General features: G+C 45.3%; 2 protein-coding genes across 8 annotated transcripts in view; one reads left to right on the top strand and one right to left on the bottom strand.

Moving 5' to 3' along the window:
* The window catches only part of LOC126567717 (teneurin-m), a 504494-nt gene that overhangs the window by 17902 nt on the left and 459845 nt on the right, over positions 1–26747 (bottom strand). For all 7 annotated transcript variants that reach the window (XM_050223975.1, XM_050223982.1, XM_050223983.1 and 4 more), the window contains one exon: positions 1586–1852. In XM_050223975.1, the coding sequence (XP_050079932.1) occupies positions 1586–1852 (267 nt within the window). The remainder of the gene's footprint in view (positions 1–1585; positions 1853–26747) is intronic.
* LOC126568633 (coiled-coil-helix-coiled-coil-helix domain-containing protein 7) overlaps positions 1–26747 on the top strand; it is a 492112-nt gene that overhangs the window by 415216 nt on the left and 50149 nt on the right. The window lies entirely within an intron of this gene.

Here is a 26747-nt window from a genome sequence, read left to right as displayed (position 1 = left end):
CCGGTAGGCCCCGAGGGAAGGATCAGTTATGTCTGATGAACAGATCGTGAGAATCCTCCACAATCCTCTGGGCGCTACTGGAATTAATCATCTCTCCACTGTGCAGCTGACACTACAAGTAACGAAAAGGAATTGAATATTGAAAACGGATGCAAAATGGATCGTTTATTCATCGTTAAACTTCCCCTCAAGGAAAAGGGAGAGCATGTAAAATAACAATATGGTTGGAGGCGTCCCGTAAATGGACATTTGAGGGACGTGTATGTGTGTGACTTCAAGCCACAGCGTTATTTCCTTGTGGGATATTCAAAAGGAAGATAGAAAGAAAAAAAAAAACACAATCGAACTGTCCACCGAGGGAGACTGTAATTCGATCCCAGATGTCAAGGTTAGTAAATCATGTTCATTAGCCAGCGCTGTAGAAGAGGAAACGATTACAACCACAGAGAGGTACTGATGAATCGAGAAGACTCTTCCAAAACTTCTCTCAAACTTCAAGGGTTTTAATACCATTCTTAATTGTCAACTGAAATGCAAACCGTGTCCAGCCGTGGTTCCCTCGAATGTTTCCCATTAATGGCGATTTCGGAAAATGGAACTCACGGCACACAAATTATGTGATTAAAAAGCCGTCCAAAAACTCGAGCTCTGGTCCGCTATCGGACAAAGGTTCGCCTAATGATATAGTATAGAATTTCTCTTATTCTGTTTTTGTATTCCATCCCTTTTTGGATTTTTTGTTTCGGCTCTGTGTGTGAGCGTATGTTTGCCATTTTCGAACAGTCCACTCAATTTTAACCCCGTCGGATCAGATTTTCGAGTCACTGTGTCGCTTACAAAGGCACAGTTTTTCCACCAGTGCAAAAGGTTCTCCCTCGCTTGTTTTTGGAATTAAATCTTCCTTGGCACGGCATACAAAATTAGCATTGGTTGCGTTGGCATACGGTTCCACACAAAAAAACACGAGCATCGATGTGTTGTTGTTGCACAGCTTCCGCTTGCCACGGTTGCGTTGCGTAGGTCGAACGGACCCCCTACACTGGACACACATCATGTTACAATCTCCAGCGTTGGCTTTTTTCGGTTGTTTCAATTTTCCCCTTGTCAACTGTCCTGATGATGTCCACCAAACAAAAACCACCCATTTCCAAGTATTGAAGGCAACAAATGGTTCAACATTTTGTAGCACAACTTCATCCTTCCCTATCGCTGTTTGGGAAATTTGCTCCACACCACTCCATCAGTAGGATCTGATGTGTCCTTTTTTTTGCGGGGAACGTGTAACATAAGGTTACACGGACATTGTCGCGAATTTCCCATTTCGTGCTCTTTTTTGTTCTGCGTCCACAGCGCGTCAGCCAATATTGTTGAACGTAAGGGTCGAGCGTGTGTGTGTAGTCATGTACTCTGGTGGAATATCGTCACAGTGGCAGAACCTACTACTACCACTACTACTACTAAGCGCTAAATTCCCACCTGAGGGAATCACGGACGCCAGGACGAGAGAGAGATGGGTCTATAATTAGGTGATTAAAGTGTTGGGCGTTTTGGGGGACGCGCGTGGCGCGTAAAAGCGTGCAATTACCTGTTAATAATAATGTTATAACGAGTATAACACTTAATAGTATCACTAAGATAGCCGTACACTTCCATGTACATTTGGTGAAGGTGAAGCCCTTGCGGAAGTTGAGTGGCGCCGAGTAGTGGTGCGCCGGCGGACCGCACATGGTGCTGCGGGGCGGCAGTACCGGACCCATGCAGTTGCGATCGTAGCTTTTCAGCGTGTCCTTTGTCGGTGTCGAGCAGGCGGACCCGGTTTTGTAGTCTATCGGTGATCCTTTGTTGTTAATTGCTGTAATTAAAATAAAGGAGATGGAGAAAGAGAACACGTTAGAAACATGGTGGTTTTTGGTTAAGGTCTTTGGAAGTTCTAAAGCAAAGCAGAGAAGCGAAACAAAAAAAAAAAAAAAAAAATCCCGAGGTGTTGGTACTCCCCGGCGAGGTGCAAAGCTATAATTATGTATGTTATGTTCCTATTAGTTGTTCTAAGCGTATGAATTTGTGTTCCCTTAAAGGCAAACCTCTGTAGAATTTTTTCCTCTCTCATCCATAACGCGCTGCCCGATTGAAGCTCGAGGATCTCGATTAATGATTGGATTTTAGTCAAACGCGACACACAACAACAAAAAAAGCCAGTGTTCCAGCTGATGCTGCAGACGAATCATCATTGTTATGCCATTTTGGACGTGTTTTGAGGGTGGTAAAGCGTGTTTGGTGATGGCGACGAAAATCAATTAACATAAATATCAATCTCTCACGCCTCAACCAAATGTGTGCCGGATGACGGGTTCATAGTTTGTGGCACACAATGTCCAATCGAAAATGTCTGGCCACATGTGGTGTAATTCTTTGCAGGTTATTACTTTGTAATGGAGTTTATTTTTTAACTTCAAACCTGTGATTCACGATCACTCTACGTGATGCTGACAGCTTTCGCCTCTCATCTGCAGTTGAAGTGTCTGTATTGTAGTGACGGTAAGTAAGAGTATTTGGAGACGCGAGAAGGACCGTCAACCCTCGACCAAAATCGGGACTATAAAAGAGTAACCATCCGCACTGCTGTACAGGGAGTTCTTGAAGCCATCACAAACACTACAATGAAAGAAGTGATGTCCCCTTTTTGTATATACCGTCGTCTACTTGTTGTACTAAGGATTTTCGCACCACTTTTTTATTCCACCAGACCTAAAGCCCATTATAGTGGCGCTAAACTACAAGATCAATATTGACACATAGGAAGGAGGTACAGGCTTTTCATGTGGAGGACAGAGAGAGAGAGAGATTGTGACATACGAAAAAGGTCCGGAGGTCACGCAGTTGATCGCGAAATTTTATAATGATGATATATCTTCACTGCCAGCTATAAGGGACGCAAATGATACCGAATTGCAAAACAACGCACCCTACGCAAATTGAGTGCGGAGGAAACTCTTTTTCTAGCTATTATACTCCGCCCGAAGATTATTAATGTCGCCCGGCACGTGCCGCGCATTGTACGGTTGGACGAGTTTGGTAACCGTGCGTGTCGGGCCGTCGCGTAACTATTGTGACGGTGAAGATGAGATGTTTTTATCTCATTTTGAAAAATCTCCATTTTTTGTTTGTTGGAAATATTATTTACCAGGAACCACCCGACTGTACGACAAAGCGTAAGGGTTGAGTATTGCGCTGGTTCGTTGATGAAAGGCAGGCAAACACGCACAGACACACACATTCAGGAGCATGTCCTATATCTGAATGTGCGCTTTGAACTTGCCAAAGCACCGGAGACAAAAGACGTCAGCCACAACAATTGCGCAGTAGAGAGCTTCCACCGAAAAATAGCAATCGTAATCGTTTTTCGCTATTCGAACAGAAGCAATAGTACAAACAGTTTTGGGCACTTTGGCACATTGACATTTTCTGGCATCGGAATTCCTGCTGAATCCCGAAGGGATGCTACGGTGAGCAAACTCATCCTGCGTTCCATTGCATTTGTCTCACTGTGTGCCAGCATGCTGTTATTGCGTTTCTAGCGAAAAATGGGTTTTCAGCGGAGGGATAGTTTTTTTTCTCTCTCTCTCTCTTTCCTTTTTTGGTAAACCCCTTTTTTCTGTAGCACAGCATCCTTCATCCCGTACTCAATCCATCGGTGTAGTATCGGGGAAAAAACTAACAGAACTTTCTTCCATCGACAGCATAAAACATCCTGTTTACCTTAACGATTTTATTTAGCTAGGATTTTTCGAAGGAATCAACGAACGACGCTTGCATCAATTTGGTGTGTATGTGTTGACTGATTGAAATGAATGGCGAACAAAAAAACCGGAAATTTTTCGGGGCGGAGTAAGTCACGTGGCGTGGAATGATTTCTGGTTGAGGAATTGATGTGGTGACGTTTTCGTTTTCTAGTGTGCAACAACATCACCAGAATTGTCAACGAATCGGTGAAGGATTTTAAGGATTGTACTGCAGGAAACTTTTGGGAGTTTTTCTGGCCCGAAAATTGACAACAAGCAGTACAAATACTTCACTATCGTTAGGACTCCTATCGTGATCCGGACAAGGAAGGAACCACCCGATGTTAGTAATCGTTAAGTTAACATCACTGATTGCTGATATTGATTGTTGGCCTGTTTTTTTTCAGATTCGAACGATGTTTTTGATAACATCAGTAGCTCAGACGTTTAGCCGCAACTATCAAAAAAAGAACCCGCCCCTGCATATCGTTTTGCGTCAATATTTTAATTCGTCATAATAAGCCGCGTCTCCTATCAGCGATCGCTATAGTTCGATGATTGAGAAAACGAAAAACTTCCCACACGCCCCAAATCACGGGTGGTAGAAACGTTTTCAGGGATCCGTATCTTATCGGGCGGCTTTTTTTTTCCTACCAAACCTTCATTCATGCTAGCACTAATCGTGTCTATCTTCGATATTCAAATTCTTCCCCATCGGCGAGCTGTTTAATATTCATCTTCTCCGATCGGTGGCGTCAACGACGCTGTAGGTGGCACATTAAACTTCAACTCCACCGCTACCTCGTGCGAGAGCACTTAACGTAACTCTCGGAAGGCGCCATCCGTCGAGTGTAGTCCAAAAAGTTTTCCCAGTGACTCCGCCCTTTACCGATCCGAATGATAATGTGCCACAATTAAAGAAACGATTATTAATGTTCTATTTTCGGTTTGCCGTTTGCCGCTAGCACCACCAACTGCACGCTTGCGAAGGAAGGTTGTGTTGGACATCCAATTTTGGAAACACCTCACCCAAACCCCCGGGCGCAGTAGCTCAACAGTCGGCCGTTTAAGGCGGACAAGAAACGTTTAGCGCTCGATCCCTCCCACGGTTGTGTGTACCACGTGCCATTTCGATTGTTCGTCCCAAAATGGCACCAAGAACAAGACACAGTGCCGGAATCTTCTAATCTTGTGCCCGAGAGTTAGGCACCGTGATGAGTTACGGGCCACGGGGAGGTCTCGTCTAATGGAACGGAACCCCTCGGAAGGAAGGTGTTGAAAAGCGATTTTCTTCTGTCGGCGATTTTGGATGAGCCCTTGGCCGGAGTGTATGCTTAAAGTGCAGCTCGATTCGATTATCCACTCTTCCCCAGACTCTGGAGATATTCTCTTGAAGTTGTAGTTAAAGTTCTGCGGTTTTCGGACACGACGTTTTGGGGAGGTGTGAGCGAACGAATCGGAATTTAATTGTTACGTCGCCTGCTCGAGACACCCTCTGCGTGCGTGATGTGTGTGTGTGTGCCCATCTTTCGTCTCCAACTTTTAGTACTACCACCATACGGGGACTTGCGGTTAGAATTCGCTCAAGGGTTTCCACGCGGGAAGCCGGGTGGTTGGTTGTAAGTAATTAATGATTCACTTGACCGGAGTCATCGGCAACGCCGTTGTCGGAAACCGGAAACATCTGTTCCAACCGGGCGAGCGAGCTCCAACTAGTTCTGTTTCGGAACACTCGAGAGAAAGAGTGCAAACGATGCGTCGGTCATAGGTCTCGGTGTTAGAAGGCACCCTGCCGGGTGTGTGTGTGCGCGCGGCTCGTTCAGTAGCGCGATTTATGGCTGGCAATTGATATAAAATATCACCGAAAGTGACAGTTTTACGGCTGCATGCTTTGAAATTAAAATATAATTACAAACCTCCACACCAGCGGATTTAGCCGTAACTCGGATAATGGGAGTCGCTAGAGTCTCCTGAGCTCTGGGTGCCTGGGTGTTCATAAATATTCGAAAGAGTCTATTTGTCTAGCGCGATTCGAGCGTGAAGTGGTTGAAAGTGACCAATAAGGATCCAGTTTCAATGAAGAAAAATGCCAAAGAAAAATGTTTAATTTTACGATCATCGGCAGGCAATGAATGATAAGATGAGCGAGTACAGCAACTTCCCGTATTAGGCGATATCAAGTCTATATTTGATGGAACACTTGTTCATGTTTAAAAAAATTGTGGAGAACTTAAAAATTGATTTATTATTCCGACAAAATGCTTCAGATAATCAGGACTGAAGTTATCAGAACATTGAAGTGAGAAATTCAATGTCAATGTTTGCAGCTTGATCCTGGGGTGGAAAACTTGAACAAATTCGCCACAGCTTTGATTATATGGATTCAAAAATTCTAATTCATCCAGAAAACACAAATAGTGTAGTGCAGAGATTGACTGTACTTCAGTCGCACCAATGAGCTCAAAAATTTGTACTAAAAATCACCATTTTAATTATCAAACTCTCTTTTAAACTGGATTCCAACCTCAAAAAAAACCTCCCTTAAAGTGATGGTTAGCACAACAGCACGAGAAGCAAGCTGCGTATTCAAGCACTTCCTATTAGGAATTGAATATTTGATCGCAAGCAAACTCCAAATCGTCATCATTCACCGGGGATGAATATTTGATAAGATGAACCGAAACGCGTACGTACTTCATATCTCGAGCACTGTGGCAGGCCATTAGAAGTAAAATGTATGGAGCAAAATAGGCTCCCTCTGATAGTAGTAGGGTGGTAACAAATAGGTTCGATAGCGTATTGACTGAATGCCCTGCCTGAGGTACTAGATGCTGCAATACTTAACAAATTGAACGATTTTCAATTCATTCATTCAGCCCCCTCGGGGTGGGTAAAAAATGTATGCCATAGGTGAAACGGTACGGTACATAAATAAGTGTGTACTTCGCCCAACTTTGTCCCTCTTTTATCGCCCTTTTCTCACTCTCACTCGCTCGAATCATGCACCACAAGCATTACACTGTCCCCCAAGGTGCCAAGGTTTTGATGGAGCTTTTGAAGGAAAAATCACTTTCCTGATTTGATTTTCTTGCCCGTATTTGCCGTATTTTTTCCCAATACACAAGGCGTGTGTGCTCGTTGTGATGTATCATCACACCCATTTCGATGTGTTGCCCGTGCCACCTAGTACCATCCCAATCGATTATTTGATTCGTTCACTCGGCAAAAAGGGGTTTTTGATTAGGTTAGGTAGCCGGTGGTGGTATATCGGGCAACGCGTGCTAGCAATGGAAATTTATAAAAACGTCAAACGGAAGGACGAGGAAATAATCACGATAAGAATTCCAATATTCTTCCGCAACAAGCCCGCGCTGGAGCAACCACCAGCTGATGACGGGATAAGAGAGGAAGGAACGCGCGCATGTTCGCTTTTATTTACGTCGGACTGTGTGCTGGTGACTGGGTTTTTTAAAGGTGAACATGGTCGAAGAAAATCTCGACTTTCTTTCGCCTCCGAAGGTTCAGTGTGCCCAGCAAGGTACGGTGATAGGCGCGGACCTGATTCATTGCGTGACCTGAGCACCGCACAACCGTACCTGGGGTGGTTCTGTCGCAAGGCAATGCTTTGAAAAATCGCCTCTAGCAAACGTTGAAAAATGAATGAATTCTTGAGCTTGGGCAGGGGAGGGGGTTTTTCCTCCATTTTCTTTTCCTCGTGGGGCTTTCCCTTTTTTGGTTGGAGAAATGTAAATCGTTAGAAGCAGCAGACTACACACTCTCACATTGCGATACATCGTCATCAGGGGTTTCGTTCGTTTCGGCATCGGAAAAATATTTCCACCTCTAACACTCAGAAGGACGAATGGAGGCTTCTAGCTGTTTGGCGTGTGGATAATCTAGGCCAACCGTTTGTCGAAGCGAGACAGCATCATTGAGGCACAACGCACGCTGGTTCGAAATTTAATTAAAACCTACCAAACGGAGCTTAATAAATAGGCTTGTGAAAAGGATTTTCTTTTTGGGAAAATAACGTTCCAACGGTTCAATAGACTGGTGGTGGTGGGATGGGAAAAATCGCATCATCCTTTTACAGGAGCCGGAAAAAAGGGCTACCAACACTGCCAGCCAGTATGTGCGTCCGACCGGTTCCATTTGTATTAATTCAAATTATCAATAATCACGACATACTTTCATTAGAGCGAACGGCAATGGTCTAGAGCAAATATACATATATGTGGTCGAAGAAAATCGTCTTGAGAGGCCACCGAATTTGTGGCCGGCGCGTGCTACGAGTCGTTAAAGGTGTGGCGCTATTCGGAACAGAAGCATACGGGGTAAAAACGGGAAAGCCCATTAGCAAAGGGTGAGCTATTTTTGGAGCAGGATAAGGAAGCTTATATTTACAGTTGATGACACTCTTTCTCTCTCAGAAAGAAGCACACAAAAAGTGTTTAGGAAGGGAAGTGATTTGGCGATTTAATTTTAGAGTTTTTCTGTTTTCGCCATAATGAAACATAAAATGTATGCTTAACGGGAAGAATAAATAAAAAAGTATTTAAAATTAGGAATCATTTTGCATATAAAAAACTAGAAACTATGAGCAAATTTGAATGAAAAAAAACTTTAAATCTTTTTTAGGGAAGTTTTACAGAAAATCAACACAAACAAAATGAAAGAAAACAACCCTTTAAAGGATTCCCACATTCCCATTGACAATCGTCCATAAGTTATCCCTATTTTGCTTATCTACAATATTCAGTTCCGAAGCCCTTCTGTACTCGATTTTGTATTCAAAACAGGCATCCCTCTTTTGCACTGTGGTCGGCTTATGTGTACAGTTGCAATGAAAAATTAATTAAAATTCACCCTGTGTGAGCTTGCGTGTCCATGAATGTGGCTATTTTCGGTATATCCTTCAGTTAAAAGCCAGAAAACTGCATAATGCTAAACACTCGGGAAGGGTTTTGTTTTTTCTTTGGAACTTTTCCCACAAAAAAACACAAAATAGACTTGGACTCACCCTTCTTCAGTGTAACTCGTTATCGAACAGCGCAGACACACCGGTTTTCTATTTTTTGTCCTCTGATAAAAATATCTTTTATACTGGAATCTACTCCAACCAGGGAGAACCCCGGCGTCCTAATTATTAACCACCAACAAGGTTGTCGCCTGTCGTCAGATCTGGCCGACCGGGTTATGTGTATTGTTATTTTTCAATTAAATATTCACCTCCATAGCTTTTGTGCGAATGGGGCACAGCTCGACTCGACGTACCACTGTAATCAATCTCACTTGAACCCATTCACCCGTTGTTGCTTAACACACTCACTCATGTGCCTTGCTCAAGAATTAGGATCGGGACGAGGTTTTGTCGGGTTTTCCAAAAAGTCATTCGATTTAATGTTTCTTAATTGACATTTTCTATTCGCTGGCGAGGGAAGGTGGGAAGGCTGAGATGTCAGCGGGGGTGGTGATGATGAAGAATATTATTAGCCATTTGGGTTTTTCGGTGCTTCCAGACAGTATGAGAACTTGTGAGAATACGTCACTTACTCTCCAAATTGCTGTTCGTCGTCCATAGATTACCCGTAGGACCTGGAGAGTGGTATCAATCGTCCTTTCGGAAATTTCGGTAGGAGCTGTGCCAGAAACCGGGCCGTCTCCGGCAAGCTAAACCCGCCCGTCTCGTCTATACAAAATGTATCAACGCGCGGGTTGAAAAACCTCCGAAATACAAAGACACAGCACAACCGTCGACTCGAAGCGAGCCTTAATTGGATTCTTGTCCCGAGGTTTTTCTAGAGCACCGGATGAAGTTACATCAACAACACTCAAGATGGACGATGGTCCTATACGAGGGGCGGAGCATGGTATGGTACGCAAACAGAAGGGGAGACACAGTTTTTATCTTAATCTGTGGTTGGTTTCGACTGCAGATTCTTGTGCTAGCTTTTTGGCTTTTTTCGCGGTGGAAATTGTAGAATACCGGGGATAAGTTCTTTCATTGAAGGTTCTTGCATTTTCTCCCCGCGACCGACGGTACGGTACGTAGGAAGAATGGGTGGGTTGTGATTATGTTTCATTTTGATTTTACACTAATTAATCATTGTTTAATGTTTGCTCAGCTTGCGCTGGGGTTTGGCCGAGAACGCGGAGATACGGAGTGAAGTTGACAAAGTTGAAGAAGTAATTTCGGTGGAACTTATGCACTCGACCCGCCAGCGGGCGGGAGAGAAGTTTTGGTAAGAACCGATTAATGTGATCCGGCTGATGACGAAGGGCAAATGAATTGGTTTTTATCAGAACAAAGTTACTGCTTAAGAATTGTGATAAATGAGATTTCCTTCTGGTCGGGTCTGAACTAACTGTGATGCTATGTGATCCTGAGGTTTTGAGAGTGGGACATGGGAAGAAATTTAACACCACATCAGTACGGCGTTTGTTTTGCTTGATTGTATTTCTCCAAGACCCGGAAAAACAAAGGCTAATGATGCGGAGCGCCGCATCGAGCAATCGAGTGCTCCGAGCGTATTTGAACTTTAAACTTTAACCTTAAAGCAATCCATTTTAAACCGAAATTGTGGCAAAAGTAATTGTAGCACATCCGGACGGTATACCCTAAACGGGGTTGTCGCTTTAATACTGGGGACCTAATTCCACACTCGGGCTGTTATTCCGGGGAAGTAGGAGTGGTGGCCTACGGGCTAGGTAGATAATCTCCAATCCAATCAACGTCACCCTGGAAGGACTCTGGACTGACGGTAGGATCATCTGCACAAACGAATCGGGACTACTCCTACCCACAAGCATATTTGCACTAATGACGGGAAGTTCCTGTGTTCCAGCCAGAAGTAAAGGGTGCGTACGAAAACACACACACACCCAGATGGTGGAAGATGATGTTTATCTCAGTGGAGGAAAATTCGCTCATTAAAGTCGACCGGAACGACCCACGCTGGGATCATGGGGTAAATAAATGGTGCAGTAGGATAAAAGCAAAAGTGAGGGCGATTGTTCCAGTGCTGCTAGTGGGATTTTTCCGATAGTTTGTTGTTGATAGCAATCTTCATTAATAAATTGTTGCGAATTTGAAGTGCTCAACGAATCACTCTGGAGGGCGCAGTAAGTACGAGGAGGTTCTTGGACAGTTGGCCATATGTGTGTGTGTTTGTTTCCCTTTTTCTAGTGCCTTTTTTCCCTCAGAATGGACAGTATGGCGTATGGCTAAATATCAATTAATTCTCAATCCTTCCGCCCATAACCTCCAGGAAGCACTGCCACTGGGTGATGATGAATTTCTAATGACCTTCCTTTACTCTACTGCTAAACCTGTGGGACGACCAGCGGCGCGACATGGTGCGGATTTTCTCAGCACGTGCGCATTTGAGTTGACCGAATTTTCCACCGCGATAGCGTTGTCAGGCGGCAGTGACGGCAGTTGGGACGAAAATTTCCCTTTTGTAAAACGAGATTTTTGGCGAGGCGTCGTGCATTATGTGTGTTTGAAAGGTATGTACGTGTGTTCGTTTTTATTCTAGCAGTCGAGCTCTCTCTCTCTGTGTGTGGCAAGGCTCGATGAAGAACAATATTTTCCTTCGTTAAAGTTAAAACAAACACACACACGTACCGGGCCGGGAAAATGTGAAGATCCGTTGCGTTGCCGGCGACTCACGACAGTCGGAGATAGGTTATGTTTTCTCCAAACAAGAGGTTTTGTTTTCGCTTGAGGTTTTTTTTGCCATGCGTGTGTGTGTGTATGCTTTGTTCCTCGTTTGTGCGAGCGGTAGGGTGGCTTGGAGAATCGAAACAAGGACCACCCGGACAGTAATGAGAGCAGGAGAGCAGTAGGAGGGTTGGTGGTAAAGTTTGCTAACTTTCGGAAGACCTTCTGGCATCCTCGAGAAAACCTGAATAAACACTGGCATGTAATGCTCATGCATACAAATATAGAGTAGCACACATGGTGGGGGCACGCGTTTGAGTGGAAATCTTCCGCGTGTGCAGATGGAAAATGGAACTCCGCATTGCTACCGAGCAGCATCCCAGTTAACGTACGGCGGAAAAGTGGAGGGCTTTTGCGAAACAGTCAGTGAGTCAGTCAGTCACGACGGTTGCCAGAAGTCAGCTGATGAAAGCTGATGAAAGATCGCGAACTTTTCGCAACCCTGTAGACGTGCCGACCGAAGACAAAGAAACTACAACCACAAGCAGCAAACCGAAAGCAACAAGCAAGGTTTTCGAATGAATAGAACTTTTCCACCCAAGAGAAGTAGCAAAAAAAAAAAACTGCTGATATGTTAAATGTGAGGGCCTACGCATTGTTGGAGAGAGCGAGAAGAGAAGACAAAAAAAAAGAACTTCCGCAAACTGCTCCAGCGAGGGTTCGTGATGTGACACGTGTGTACACGCATCCCGTAGGTTCAGGCTACACATGGAATTGTGAGAACACCCGCTTCAGGGAGCTTACGTCCCATCGAAACATACAATCCTGTCAAGTTTGGATTAATTTTGCAGCATCGTTAACGATGTACAAATAAAAAGCTAACAAGTTCGAAGATGGAAAAACTTTCTTTCAAACAGCCAAGCAGTTTGGAACATCATTTTGGAGAACATTTCGTGGAATTCTGCGAAAGAAGCCCCACCATTATGGGGCTCTTGAAGGAAAGATGCGTAAGCTTCCCGTCGAATGAGCGTGGAAATAATGTATCGTTGCAGACAGACAGTATGTATAATGAGAATTTTACGTATTTTGTTTGATAAGTAAAATCAATCGATCGATGGAGATTGACTTAGAAGAGTCCAGGACCGATTTTGGTACTTTGATTATTGCAAGAAAACCAGAACTTCTTGAACTTAAAACTTTTTATACTCTTATCACATTCTTTTTCTTGGCCGGCCGGCGCTGCTGTCGTGTACAACACCGGGTCGCTCCACTTTTATTACTTTATTCTTGGCTCAAAGATCTCTGAGGTCATGCCGGCCATCTAATGGCTCACAAGACTAATTGATATCACGTATCGCTAGGTTGAATAGTCAGTCCTCACTGCAAAAGCACAGTCTGGATGGAATTTTATCCTTCGTCTTGCCGTGTGAAGATCGGTGTCGAAGTTGCATCAGTAAACGAGCAGCCTCACATTATTAAATGTATTTTTCCGCTTCAGCTTAAAGTGACCAAAGAAAGCTTGTGTGAAGCTTGATTCAGAACAAGATCCGTATTGAACTGGAAATTAAAATTGATTGAAAATCATAAATTTGGGAAAATTGAATACTTCAATCTCTCATATAGCATAACTAATATTAAGTTAGTATAGAAGGATGTCCAAAATCGATATCTCAATTATTTGCGTCATTAATGAAGCATATTTTAATTGCAGAAACTCACCAGCTCGCCCCAAGGCGCGTAATAAAGGAAAGCTAATCAAATCCAAACAGCAGGTAACTACCACGAACGAACTAACCGGCCACAAAAAAAACCCAATTCTTGAGCACAAACTTCCCAAGCATCGTACGGTTCCGCCGAGAATTGTAAGCAAGTAAAATTTTCCTCCTATCATCGTTACTTACCGATTGGAAACCGGTGTGGAGCAAAAAAAAACCCCACAAAAAAAGAAGAGTTCTATAATTTATGCGCGTACATACACACCCGGACTACCATCAGTAGTGCTCGAGCACCAGGATGATGATAAGATTCTTACAGCCCGCCCATCGCAAGCGCTCCCGGGAGTATGTAAGGCAGAAATGCCACACAGCTTCAAACGAAAACGGCTTGATGGGAGTATGAAAACCTCGAACCTCTTACGGGCTGGGGATTGAGAGGGCGATGGGAGCGCATAACGGCAATTTGTTCGAATCCTTCATGATCAAAGTAAAGCGACCACCACCACACCTCATCCACCGTGGGGCATCCTTGAGAAAGCGTTCGATTATGACGCTTTTCATGGCACTGGCGGGACATGTGTTCGCTTCTTTTCCTGTGCAACCCCGACGCGAGAAAAGCGTAGCGTAAAAGGGGGAGGGATTGAAAGAGGGAACGGGAAGCAGGGGGCAGATTTTCCGTTCTTGCACCGTGGGAGAATTTTTGCAACCTGCTGCTGCAAACCCAAGGCAGCAGGTGTCTTCGGTATGTATGTGTAAGAGCACCTTGGGATGGGGGAGCGTTTTTGTGGGTTTTCTTCACCTCCCCCACTAGTTTCAAGAGTTTCCTTGCTGCTTGTGTTCCTGCTTAGTTCCTCTTTCTCTTACACATAGCGTAGAAACGATTCTTGCGTTAAAGTGCAATAATAAAATAATCTCAAGCGTTCCATCGCGCTCGGCATGAGCTTGGTTTATGGAATATTTGCGTGCCATCGTACGCTTCCTGGGTGAGAGAAATTGGGTCATGCTGCAGACATGTCCTTACTAAATGCTATGGTCGGCATGGTGGGTTTCTGTGTGTGAGTGTGTTGGCAAGCTTCCTGGTAGAATCGATTCCATTTTCCCAACACACTAAAAGAAGCGCTGTAAAACCGTGCTTCAATGTGGACGAGTTCACTGTACATGTCTCCAGGAGCAATCCTTGGATCCTTGCGTCCGCTGGGTAACGAATTTCGTATTCCTCACGTGTGGGGCAATAAGTTTAATCGCTAATTCAGCGTCTCCGTACCCTGGATGTCTATCCGTGCATTCGTGTTAGGATTCCCGGACGAAAATCCCCTCATAAAATGTATCCAATGTATGAGGGGGGAGCTCCAGATAATTCACTCTGGTGGACGGTTTCGATGGACGGTCGCCGAGAAGGGCGAATTGGTGTACGAGTCCTGCGGTTAGCCAAAATGATTGCTTCCCCGGATTTTCCCCCGCCAAAAAAACTGTATATCCCTGGTCCGGAACTGTGAAAGTGAAATCGAAGAAAGCGTTGGAAAATTTTTGTGGATGACGACGACGGCGACGAGCGTAACAAATCCTCGTTGCAGAGGAACCCAGCCTGAATTCTCAAACCGAAGTGGTTATTTTTATTTTCCCTCCACTTAGCGCAACCAAACTGACGTTCACAGCACAACGGAACCCATCGGGGTCGAAGTGAGGGATCCTGCCGTCTGTTGCTGGCTGCGGTTTTGGCTTGCGATGGCATAAATCTATAAAATCTAATATAATTTATTATTAATTTCACACCATTTTAATAGATTTTCCAAAATAACAATAAAATTCAATTTGGCATTCCGCACTCTGGCGTGTTCGGTTGTGTGAGCTGGTGAGCATGTCAGCCCATGAAATGTCCATGCCTTGGACACGGGAAGCAAACAAGCCTGGTCCCCTCTTTTGCTGACGTTTGGTTGTTTTGCGAGCGTGCGAAAAGCGGCATGGTATCAGGACAGCTCACTGCCATGGGAGGTCAACCACGCTTCCCGGCTTTGGACAGTAGGGTGCTTGGATGCCCATCTTGCTATTGCCGCTGCCATTGCTCGCTTCGGTTCACGGCCATTGATGATGATTGGATTTTTCGGGGAGTTTGTGAGCTTAGCGTGAGCGGTTGACGTTCTTCTAGCCTGGGGAGGAGAGATCCTATCCCTACAAATGATAGGGATCTTTGCAGTGCATTCGTGGCAATGCGGACAGTGAAAAGGGCAGAATTAAGCCGGAGAGCTATTTTCGAGAACCCTGTGTGCATATAACAGTACAGCACAAGCCCCCCCCCCCCCCACAAAAGTCCTGACTAGATGCGTCGTTACGCGCTGCATTGATTCGGACCGGTTCGTTCGGTGGGAAGTTGCACCAGAGAACGACAGAACAGATTGGAACAGACGTCGGTCGCCGGTGTCGGTTGCACATTCTAAACCGTTTAGCAGTGAAGCGAATTGATGGCTTCTTTCATTGTCTACGTCTGAACCGGCAGATGACTGAACAGTGCAGTGGAGACGGTCAGAAAGATCTCCGGGTGCGATTGTCAGCCGGGACGACTGGGTTGTTCACAAGTTGGCGTCGAGATTTGGAGTCGCGGCGGCAAAAACACAACCACAGGACAACAATTGAAAGCGGGCAAAAAAGTAATGCTTGGTGGGCGAGTTTTAGCCTACACGAGTGCTGCTCTCTAACGAGCAGCGGTCTATTCATTCAAGGACCAATGTAACTGAGGCTACGCTTTTTTTAAATCTTTTCCTTTTTTGCATTGCAAAGTCATTGCCCTTTCAAGAGGGTTCTAGGATTCTAATGGAGAACTTGACAAGAGGGCCGTGCAATAATTTAATAAACCTTGAGTAGAAGCACAAACCTCCCTTTTCGCCAGACCGTGGGTGAAAGATTCGTCCAGGATTCGCCCAGACAGAGAGGTACGACGCACACATTACGGTTTTGCAATAATAAAGCAAACTATTTAAACGAGCACCGGTGGTGTGAGAAGTTGTACTTCCAGAAACCCATTCATAGGAACGAAGGCTTTCCCGGAGTGAAGTGGACTGTTGACTAGCGGTTTTCTGCTCTCCCTAGTCCCGGGGGTACCGCACTTGCTCCAGTGCTTCTGCAGACCATTGATTTTATCCTGCACTATGCTGGAGATGATGGGATGAAAGTTTCCTGCTTTAGTGCGTGTGATAGCAGACGTGGACAGCCCTGTACGGTGATGCGTTTAGAGTGTGTTTCGTCCGTCGGGTGCGTACGAGCAGAACTGTTTGCTTTCACTCGCAATATCTCTCTCTCTCTCTCTCTCTCTCTCTCTCTCTCACTCTCTCTCTATTGCTCCCTCTCGTTTCTTGCGTTTTGCAGGATGGATGTTGAGGCACATGCTGACACACGAGGGTGCATCCATAATCAACATCGATCGCTCGCCAACGCTAAGAAGGCTGACAGTGTAGGGGGACGTGGACGCCCGCAGCACTCTGCGGTGGAAAAACCTCCCGGGAGATAAGAGGGTACTTGAGCGACGAGATTGCCGTGAATGCGCTCCAGCCAACGGGCGCGGATCACGGTGCACGGGATGAACCGGTGAGGCTGGACGTGAGAGTAAATTGGATTGCATCTTCATCAAACGAGTGGGCTCGGACGGTGGGCTTCCGAGAGCGCTCCCGAGATGGTCCTTGAGTTGGTCCTTAGCCAAAGTCCGAAAGCCAAGAGATTGGCCGAACCTCCCTCTTTATCGCTCGACGACGACGACGACGACGTCGGATTTGCTGTTTAGACTACGGATTGCGATAAATTAAATATTTCAAGTGAAGAAAATCCGGTTTTACTGTCCATCGTCCGCTCGGCTTGACTGTGATGATGCTGATGATGGCGACGATGATGATGATTACCAAGGACTTTCGTAGTGAGTGCTGATAAAACGGCAGGATATTCCGAAACCAGCGACAGTATGAGACGGTAGAATACGGTCCGTTCTGGTACTGGACAGTGGAGCAAGAATCTGTTCCATGTATATACATCGTTGAAGGCGCCGTTACAAATCGTCGCATGCGAATAAAGCCCCTTGCACGGCACCGTACCGGACGTCAGACATGCGTCTGGATTGATGCTTAAAAATATCCCGCCCATAGTGACCATGGTGCCGGGTTCGAAATTTGCCTTCCGCCATCGAAGAAACTGGCCCCTGTGTTCACTCGAACCGGCACAACAAACGGTGTGTAAATGATGGAAAATTTATTAATATCCCCCAAGCTGACCGGGTGAGCAATGGTGGTAGGTGTGTTCCTTTAGGGTGATCAACATTGTTGCCGTTGCTCGACCGGATGGAGGGTAGGTAACTTTTTCTCTAACAAGCTGACGTCTTTTTCCAACTATTCGTGTATGGATAGGTTCACAACGAAGACTCGACGTGAAACTGGAACCATAAATTGCATACTGCGTGCGTTCGGACACGGATGGGAGAGATGTGTCCGAGTGTCCTTTTCTTGTGCCGGCGGACATCGGACAAAACCATTCCAGCTGGAACATTTGTGGGCTCCGCCGGGCCATTGCTGACATATTTTGCCTTTCGGTTCGGTTTGGTTTTGGTGGGTTTTTGGGTATTTGGCGGTGATGGCTATTAAAAAGTATGCAAAACATGCTTGCGCCATACAGACGGCTGCAGGTGGTACGAGGGCGCCGGAGGAGATCCCTAGAACTGGACACCCTGCTGTGACGAGTGCCTTTGATATCGACCCTTTTTGTAAAACTCTCCTGCACACAACGTCACAAGCGGGATTTACAGGAGAGAGAAAAAGAGAGCACGATACGGTCGGATTTGTCTTGCTAGAAGTTTTCCGATCCAAGGTTTTAGATCCTGTGTAGTACACAGCAGGACATCGTCACAAAACCCTGGGCGGAAATGCCTGCCGCACCGTGCCGACCCACCTCATCTAACTTCAGCACTAACTCACATCAGCCCGTTCTCGAATTGTACGGTTGTAAAGGTATTATGATAACAAAAATATTCCGCACCAACATTTCCAGCATTCGTTTCCGGCCGACGAGGGAGGGGGGGGGGGAGGTTGAGCTCTCCTTTTGATGGCCACACAAGTGGCGAAAAATTACAAACTCTCGCCCGGCTGTACCCGTTTGTCCGCTGGGTTCGGATGTTGTACCGGAAGCATGTCGAGAAGGTAAAACATCCTACCCCTGAATGACAATGTTAATATGGGAGCTCCACTGTCGAATTTCATGGTGGGCGTTTGGCATCAAAGGAAGAAAAAAATAAAGGCCTAACCTGCACTTTGGAAAGCATTCTTGGGTAGCAAAGATTATCTGTTTTGAGGCTAGGAATGGACGGCCAAGGATCCACCCAAGCAAGGTCTAGCTAGAACTTCAAACAACAAATGGTTTAAACAACGGTTTCGTTGGTTAAAGTCCTATACAGGTAGAAAAAGTCTAGCCAAGAGGTCGTTCCACCAACCCACGATGTATTTGTAGCTGCGGGTTGAAAAGCTAACCGTTACAAAAACTGGTGCAAAATTTCAAGAGTGACTTTCGTATGGGAACATACACAAGGATATATCTGAGAATTGACTGACAAAATTCAAACTCGCACAAAAGCTTTAAGGACTCCCTGAAAAGCATACTGGGCGCAAAAAGAGGCATTATGGCAAAGGTTTTTTGTGTGACAAATTGAGTCCCAGAACTCTGAATCCTCAAGGATCTTCCACAGGAGCTATTTCTTTGGCAAAAGATTAATGTGTTTACATTCACCGTTCGTCATCGGATTTGACGAGACTTTGGATGATGGCACACTTTCTTTACATTAGCAAAGCTCTCGATTTCCGACAAGAAAGACACAATTACCCAATGACCCAAAGTGCTCAAGAAGTAGAGCAAATAGTCGAAAGCAAAATAGAACCACCCCTTACAATAGAATGAAGTGAAATTAAACGGAGGAATTCTATCCAGCGTGAGTGTTGTTGCAAATTTGCTACCTTTTTTGCCCACTCCGCGCAATTAGTGTTTGTGTGGAGCACGAAAAAAAGCGGACAATTAGAATCAGCAGTTGCAGTAAATAGTCGCTACAAATGAGGGGATGTAGCACCGACTACTAGGGGGAAAAAAGCTCAAAAATAATCAGTAAAGGTAGGAAAAAACAGATTGTCCTGAAGCTATGACAGTGAGTGTGCTGCCAATTATGACTGCTCGGAATCACTGGAGGATTTCTTTTTTTTTTTTTTTGGGAGGGACAAAAACATAGTGAGTGAGTGCTTGAATGACTGGTAAAAGGGTAACAATCAAATACAAACTCATCGCCTTTATATTCTCTATGCTTCCTTTTTTTACTGTTCCGTTGTGTGGACCAGGACCTCTTCCAAAGGCTACAAAGCAAGTAAATAGCACAAGAGGGACAGGAACAAAAAGGAAAAGCACAAACATTGTGGTAGTGTTAAGTGTTACTTCCCGTTTACGGAGGAACCCATTTTTGCTCTTTACAGACGGCGAAAAAAAAGAAAACTGAGAAAACTTAATTTCCTTCAACCCTTCTTTTAGCCAACAAACAAAACAAACCGAGCCTGAGAGAAAGGAACAACACTCCCAGGAACGTCAGGTGGGAAAACACAGTTCCGGTAGAGGCGAAAACCTCCATTTCTCGGCCATTAAAATAGAGGGTGGGAAAGAAACCTCCCCCAAGCCAGTTCAGAAAGGTTGAGGTAAAGGTAGAAAACACAACCAAAGGACACTAGTGTGTGCGATATACAGCGAAGGAAAGGTGGCAAATGGGAAAAGGACATCGCAAGGTAGGTGATTATCCTGTTTTCTTATGGCGAAGAAAAGTCCCCGGCCACCGACCTAAAGAAATTTTCCGGCCAAAACCAAAAAAAAAAGGAAAACGAACTGACTCAGCATGTTCGGGGGGGTAAGGTTTACGGCTGACTCTCGTGGGGTGACGCGTGAAAGACGTAATGAAAATGGTTGCCTGCCAGTTGCGTGTATTTGAGTTCGCCCTGGTACGGGTACGACCCGAGTGGCGCAACAATTTTTCGACGATGACGCTGTGTTGTGCTTTGGGGTTCGGGGCGGCCGGCAAGGTTGTAATGTCAGAAGCCCATCACCGACCATAATAACCTAGAGCGACGAGACTGAAACGATCTTCTGCTATCTCTTTCACTGTCCCAGAAGAGTAAGACCCGGCCTGGAGGGAGCCGTCGTCCTCTTGAGCACTAGGTGGGAAGTTACCTTACCGAAAGCAGGGGAGAAGGCACAACGAACCCAAAAACACCCAACCACTCGTACCGCCGACAAGAATTAGAATAAAAAAACACCTTCAAAAAAGACAAACATTTGTAAAAGTAAGGCTATAAAAGTGCTTAAACATGATGGGCACCGTCAAGTACGAACGATGCGCTCTGCAACATGGGCTTCACAAGCTCCGCAAGGGTTGATTATTTCGCTGACGACTTTGCCAAGGGTTTGCCCCTTTTCGCACACAATCCCAAAAAAAAAACCCCCGCACACTCCGAACTCATCGCAGCGGGTGGGTGCGAAAAAGGGTTATGTTTTAATTTCATCCGATGTTTCAATAGAAACCATCCTAACCCCTTGTTACCTCAATGGAAGGAAGAACCAGGTTGGGCGCCATTTGGTAATAACTTTTCAACATTGAGAAATTATATTTAATATTTGCTTTATCATAAACTTTCGTCTAGAGCAGCAGCAACAGTTTGCACACACACACACACACACTGACTGGATCCTGCGCGCGTATTTGCACTCCACAACTGTTTGCGTCCTGGATTCTCAAAATCGCGGACGGAAAGTTTCGGCTTGAAATCACAAAATAAGGTGACACAGAGCCCGAACAGACTCTTTTGTTGCGAGAAGAGAAAAAAGGTGCGAAACAATGCTGCCTTATGATTTCTTGCCTCACTCATCTCTGCATTTTTCTACCCCTCGGTTTCACCAAGGGAGGTGCTGATGTCTCGCGTGCTTTCTCAGGAACGCCACTCAATGAACGCTGATTGTGATACGGTATGGGAAAAGGGATTCTTATTCCGGGTGAAATTATATTTGTCTTGTCACGGCACTTGGCGCGTTGTGAATGTAGAAAGTTGACGAATTTCTGGTATTTCTGAAGAAGTTCTTGGGGCCAAATCGTGTACGTCACGAGAACAAACGATACTTATTGACAGAGAGCGAAGGAAGCATTAGGAAATGGGGGACGGTTGTACGGATATTGTTTGGCTAATTGAAATCTAGGTGGTGTTTCGCCCATCATTCCCGAGCACAACCCAGGTCCATTAGAATTCGTGAACGCACAGGTAAGAGCAGGTAAAACATGAAGGACATTTAGAAACGCGCGGAAGAAGCGGCACAGTAAGGGGGAGGTCAAAAAGCTTGCCACCTCACCAACGCGCGGGCGAGGAACATCCGCATGCTACGCCGCACCAAATTCCAGGTATGAAATAGGGTTGCGTTCTTGGAGAATGTACGCCGTCGGTGCTGTAATAATGGAGGCGCCTTTTTTGGGAATCTCTTGCCTACTTGTAGGCGCTCCGAAAGGGTAGTTTTGTTCTTTGTGCACAATGTTCGGAATATATCGCATGTACCCGCGTACCGCTAGTACGCTGCTAAACGAAGTTCATTAGTGTACGAATTAACTTCTGCTGCCAATGTTGGGCACAAGGGGGTTTTCGGGTTTGCGTTAATTTTCTCGCTAATTATTAATTCCTTCCGAGTTCCTTCCATATCAACCTACTGAAGGTAGACTAAATATAAAGCATTTGTGGGAAGTTTCTTACGATTTCGTTGGATGTGTGTGGGCTTACCTGGAAGTAGAAAAGAAAAGAGAAGTTACGTTAGTACTTATGTCAATTTGAAAGAGAATTTGCTCATTTGCAAATAAAAATTCACTTCATTTCATGCTATAAAATAGCCCCCCGTTTTATAGCAACATTAAACGTGAACCCTGAACAGGTGAATATGTAGATAAAAATAAACCAACAATACCATTCCACTCTTTATCGATCGATCTATGGCCCAACGATCGAAAGCCCCCTCCGTAAATAGTCACTTTTATGCGTACGTTTATACATATTTGCAAACCACTCCACTTTGCATGCATCACAGGAATTTCTAACTTTTTCGCTTGCCCAACAACAAACGTAACAACCAGGCTAAGGCGGGAAGATTTATCCACCCACTTTAATTAACTCTGGCCCGGCCATACCCGGAGCCCACTGTTCATAAACTAATTTAAAAGCTTTTAATACAACTTTCACTCCAAATTTCATCAAACACGCGCGTGTGTACGCGGCTGACGTTGTCGTCCTCGTCCAACGCCAACAATCGCCCGGACACATTTTATCCTGGGGTCGGTCGGTTGGGCTATTTTTCCGATGCTCCCCGCTTTCTAAAGTCTATCCAATGATAGAGAAGTTCACTTGCTCCGGCGCCTGTCTGCTGCTGCTGCTGTCAGGCGAAGATCCGTGTAATGTCCGCAACGTCATACACCCGATACGGAACGAGACACATCCCCTCCAGGGCTTTCCATTCCTGCACTGACCGGGAGGATTGTTTGTGAAGCTGGAGAGGTTGGCGGACAGTAAAGTTTTTCCCTTTTTTGCGCTTATACTCTGACGGTTGTACAACTTTACCTCCTGTTAGCTCTGGATTGAGAGGATGAGATTTGCTGCCCATCTTTCACGGTACAGTGCGACAGAGTGCGGGTCAGTCAGTGGGATGTGGACGGGCTCCTCGGGGCTATTCGAGGATGGCGCTTACCGAACAAAACACTGTATCATCAGCACGGAAAGTTGGTTCGATACGGAGGAAGTAAAGCTAACGATGCGCTGGGAACACAGCCTCATTTTGTTGGCCGGAACACTGTACCCCGGAACTCCCGGAAGGAAGCAGCAATTCTTTCACAGGAACCTTTTTGCGAAACAGGGGGAGCATTTTCGGAGAGAGAGGCGGTGGGTGCGGATCGGAACGGTTTGACGAGTTGTGGCGTTGTGTAAATCCTCCTCGGGCGGCGTGTTACAGTTTGCTCATAACGTAATGTTACAACACTATGGGCCCTGGGTTTCCCACGTACGTCCGATATCGCACGGAACCACCGGAGAAGAAGGTTAGTTTTAATGCCAAGGAATTAACGGTAGCATAAATGGGCATTTAGTGTGCCTCGCTGTGTACGGAGCTCCTGGCAGGGGTTTACCGTAGGGTAGCATACATTTTCAAGCCAGGTTTTATGAAGCAACTCTCAGGACACTTAGGAAACCGGAGCGAGGATTCTAGTAGAGAGCGGGACGAGTATACGGTTACATGTTCGCTTTGGCCCAGATAAGACACGTGGAGGGTAAATCCGGACAACGGCACGGTACAAGTCCTACCTATTCAACCATTGGTGAGAGTTCCCTGAGAGCTGTTTCGAGAAATAAATTGTTTACACTTTAAATACACGCCCGCCGTGTGTTGAGTCGGGGGGATTATGCCTGCAAGGCCGTTCCCTGTACTGTAACACTATTTTCACGATCGATACCGGCACACCATCATCGTGGCAGTAGGTCGTATGAGGTCAATGATACATTTGAAGTCCACAGGAGATTTGGAAATTAATGCTTTCCTTAGACAACACGGCGTTCCATCACTCAAGTCACGTTAGCAAATGAAGAAATATCACGATTCCGAGAGAAAGAAAATGAAGATAAACGTCAGATTTCAAAACTTCATCAAGCCTCCGCTCCAACTTCACCACCAGCGGGCAGATACTTCTTCAAGCCACACGGGGACAGGTGATTTGAATTACTACAGTCGCAAGAGAAGAAATGGCCAAACTTTTTGATGTCTGATAAATTGTCTCCATCTTCCATCGTCTCAATTTCGTTCCATTCGCCCTCTTTTAGACTTCGTTTTTCTGTGATTTGAATGTATGTTCGAAGGATTTAGTCACAACACAAAACGGGGGATAGTGTTTTTGTTTTAAAATCTGCTCACTTTTCAACAGAGTGGACAAGAGCTTCGAGAAGAACCATTTTCCCGTGGCACGACTTTCTGTGATCCAATGTTGGAGACACAGATTTTTGGTGCGCCTGGTAGAAAAAAAAAAAACGAGCCGTGATTTTCTGGTACCTTCATTCGTTCGTGTAAGCTTTTCGGGTAACATTTATACGCAGTTCATTAGCATCATTTGCCATGTTCAGCTTTACCGGTGGAACCGTCCTCGTGTATCGCATCTCGCGCACAAGAACATATTGCGCAATTATTATGCTCATATTGCCCCATGGCAACGCACAACTTTCCTGGGTGGTACAATCGTTTTTGGTGTGCGCTTTCTTTCTGATTTGCTTCACAGAAATCAAATTTCTTCCTTCCTTTCTTGACACACACACACACGACACGTTCACCCTCCTGTCCACCCTCGCTATCATTAAGGCGAGTGGGTGGTGAACGTTTTGATTGGATAATTTGCGTTTTTCGCTTCGCCCGAACCGGATGCTGTACTGGCGGTGGTATCAGGTATGACCTGGATTCTTTTTTTTTTCTCCTCCTTCTACCACTAGTGCCGCCGGATATCGGTTGACTTCCGGGACGATTTGAGACGGGTCCGGTACAACGTGACCCGCTACACGGGCGAGGTTCTGCCCGGACGGATATACGCTGGGAGACATTAATTGAATTGTCAAATAAACGATTCGCCTTACTTGTATCGCGCGTGCACGTGCCACGGTGTGGGACATTTTTGGTAGTTGCGTAGGACGAAGGAAGACGAAGCAAAAGGCGAAGAAAAAAAAATTGGCAAGGAAAGAAAACCTTCCCCGAGGGAAAGCAACCAAGACGCTGGCAAGAATACATACAGCCTGATGAGGTTTTAGCTTTCACCCGGAAAGTGTATACAAAGAAAATATATCATTTCGTATTTTGCTGGGCGTTTTTTTTTCCTTCGACGGTCGAATTCGCCAACACCGAATACCAACTTGCCAAACAGAGAAGATTGTGCATGTGAAACATGACTTGACTGCAGCTTTGTTTCGATGTAGAGGAAAACAAAAAAGCGAGGAAAAGGAAAAACATTACACTTACTGCAAACAAGGGCGAGAGATACAACTCCTCCCGCTCAACACACGTTCAGTTCGGAACTTCTGACACGACACAGGATGTGTCTCGATTGCGGAAAATTAGATGGCAGAGCAAACAAAAACAATCGACATTTCCGCATGTTTTCGTAGGAGATGGATTTTTTTTCTCTCGCTCTATCGCTGTGGCCAGCGATTTGATTCCTGCACGAGGAATGTTTGCCGTACAATCAATATTGGATGGAAGTTACTGTACAACCTTAAGGGATTGTACTGAATTGTATCGGGAGGCATTAGACCTTTATTGCCCAAAACAAAAAAAAAAAAAACTCCGAGAACTTCAGTTGCATTCAATCAAACGAGAGTAATAAGTTGGGAAAGAAAAAAAAAACAATACCGAAGAGGTGGAAACAGGAAAATTAATAAAACTAGCCCGCAGGCGATGGAAATAAATTTTTTGAACAGTTTGAGAAAGTGTTTAAAGCATTGAAACATTCAGAAAGCAGCAGAAACGGTGCCAGTAAATCGTTACCCCCTTTAATGCGGAGTTAACGAAGGGGAAAAACAAGTTTCCTCCGACCCAAGGAAAACTCCATCCGAAAATAGGGCTGCTAGGCCGGCAAAAATCCGGGGAGCCCCAAAATCCAACAAACCAAAAAGCTGGCTGGCTATCCGTGGCTATAAATAATACTTCTTACAAGAGTTTTGCATTTGCTTTTCGGCGTTTCCCGGTGCCTTGTGGTTCCTTATGCATTGTTTTGCCACGTAAAAATGGGATAAGTGAAAGTGGGCTATACCCCGGCGTAAAGGCGGTTAGGAAGAAAATAAAATTTGCCAAAACCTAAAACAAGCGGCCCGAAAAAAAAGGGGAATGAGAAGATGAGTGAGCCGATAAAGGAAAACCTCTAGGAAAACCAAGAAAGTTTTCCTCCAAAAAACCTTATTCTTATGATGATAGAAGAGATTGTCATAATGTAGCGCATCCGGTGGTAGGATGGATGGATGTAAATTTCGTTCGGAGGGAAAAAGTTAAATTTATAGCCTTTCTCGCCCGGTCGTAGAGAGAGGCTCAGGTAAATCGGGTCCGATTACCGATCGAACGCCGAGGTGTGCACGGGCAATTCGTGGGAAATCAAAACATTATGAACTTTGACAGGTGTTACGAGGTTCGGGTGTACCTGTCAAATTCAATGAGGTAGTAAAAGAAGGTTCCCTAGACATTAGCGCATACCATGGGCAATTCTTCTTTGACATTTGCAAACAACCTGACTATTATACACCAGGTTTTTTTTTTTTTTTTAAGGTGAAAACAATCGATCCGGGTGCCAATGTACTCCGAAAAACACACTTTTGACAGCTGGCGCTGCTTCCTAACGCCCAACGGTGGCAATCGACATTCGCGCGTCGCATTGCCGTCATTCCTTGGAGGACAGAATGGTGTGTCGGAATGAATGGAGCTCTGTAATGGCAGTCGACACGTTCTGGCTCATAAGCCCCGGGACGCGGTTCATCCAAGAGACCTATAAATATC

The sequence above is a fragment of the Anopheles maculipalpis genome, chromosome 2RL, assembly GCF_943734695.1.
Source record: "Anopheles maculipalpis chromosome 2RL, idAnoMacuDA_375_x, whole genome shotgun sequence".
Lineage (NCBI taxonomy): Eukaryota > Metazoa > Arthropoda > Insecta > Diptera > Culicidae > Anopheles > Anopheles maculipalpis.
This window is presented reverse-complemented; position numbering and strand designations above follow the sequence as displayed.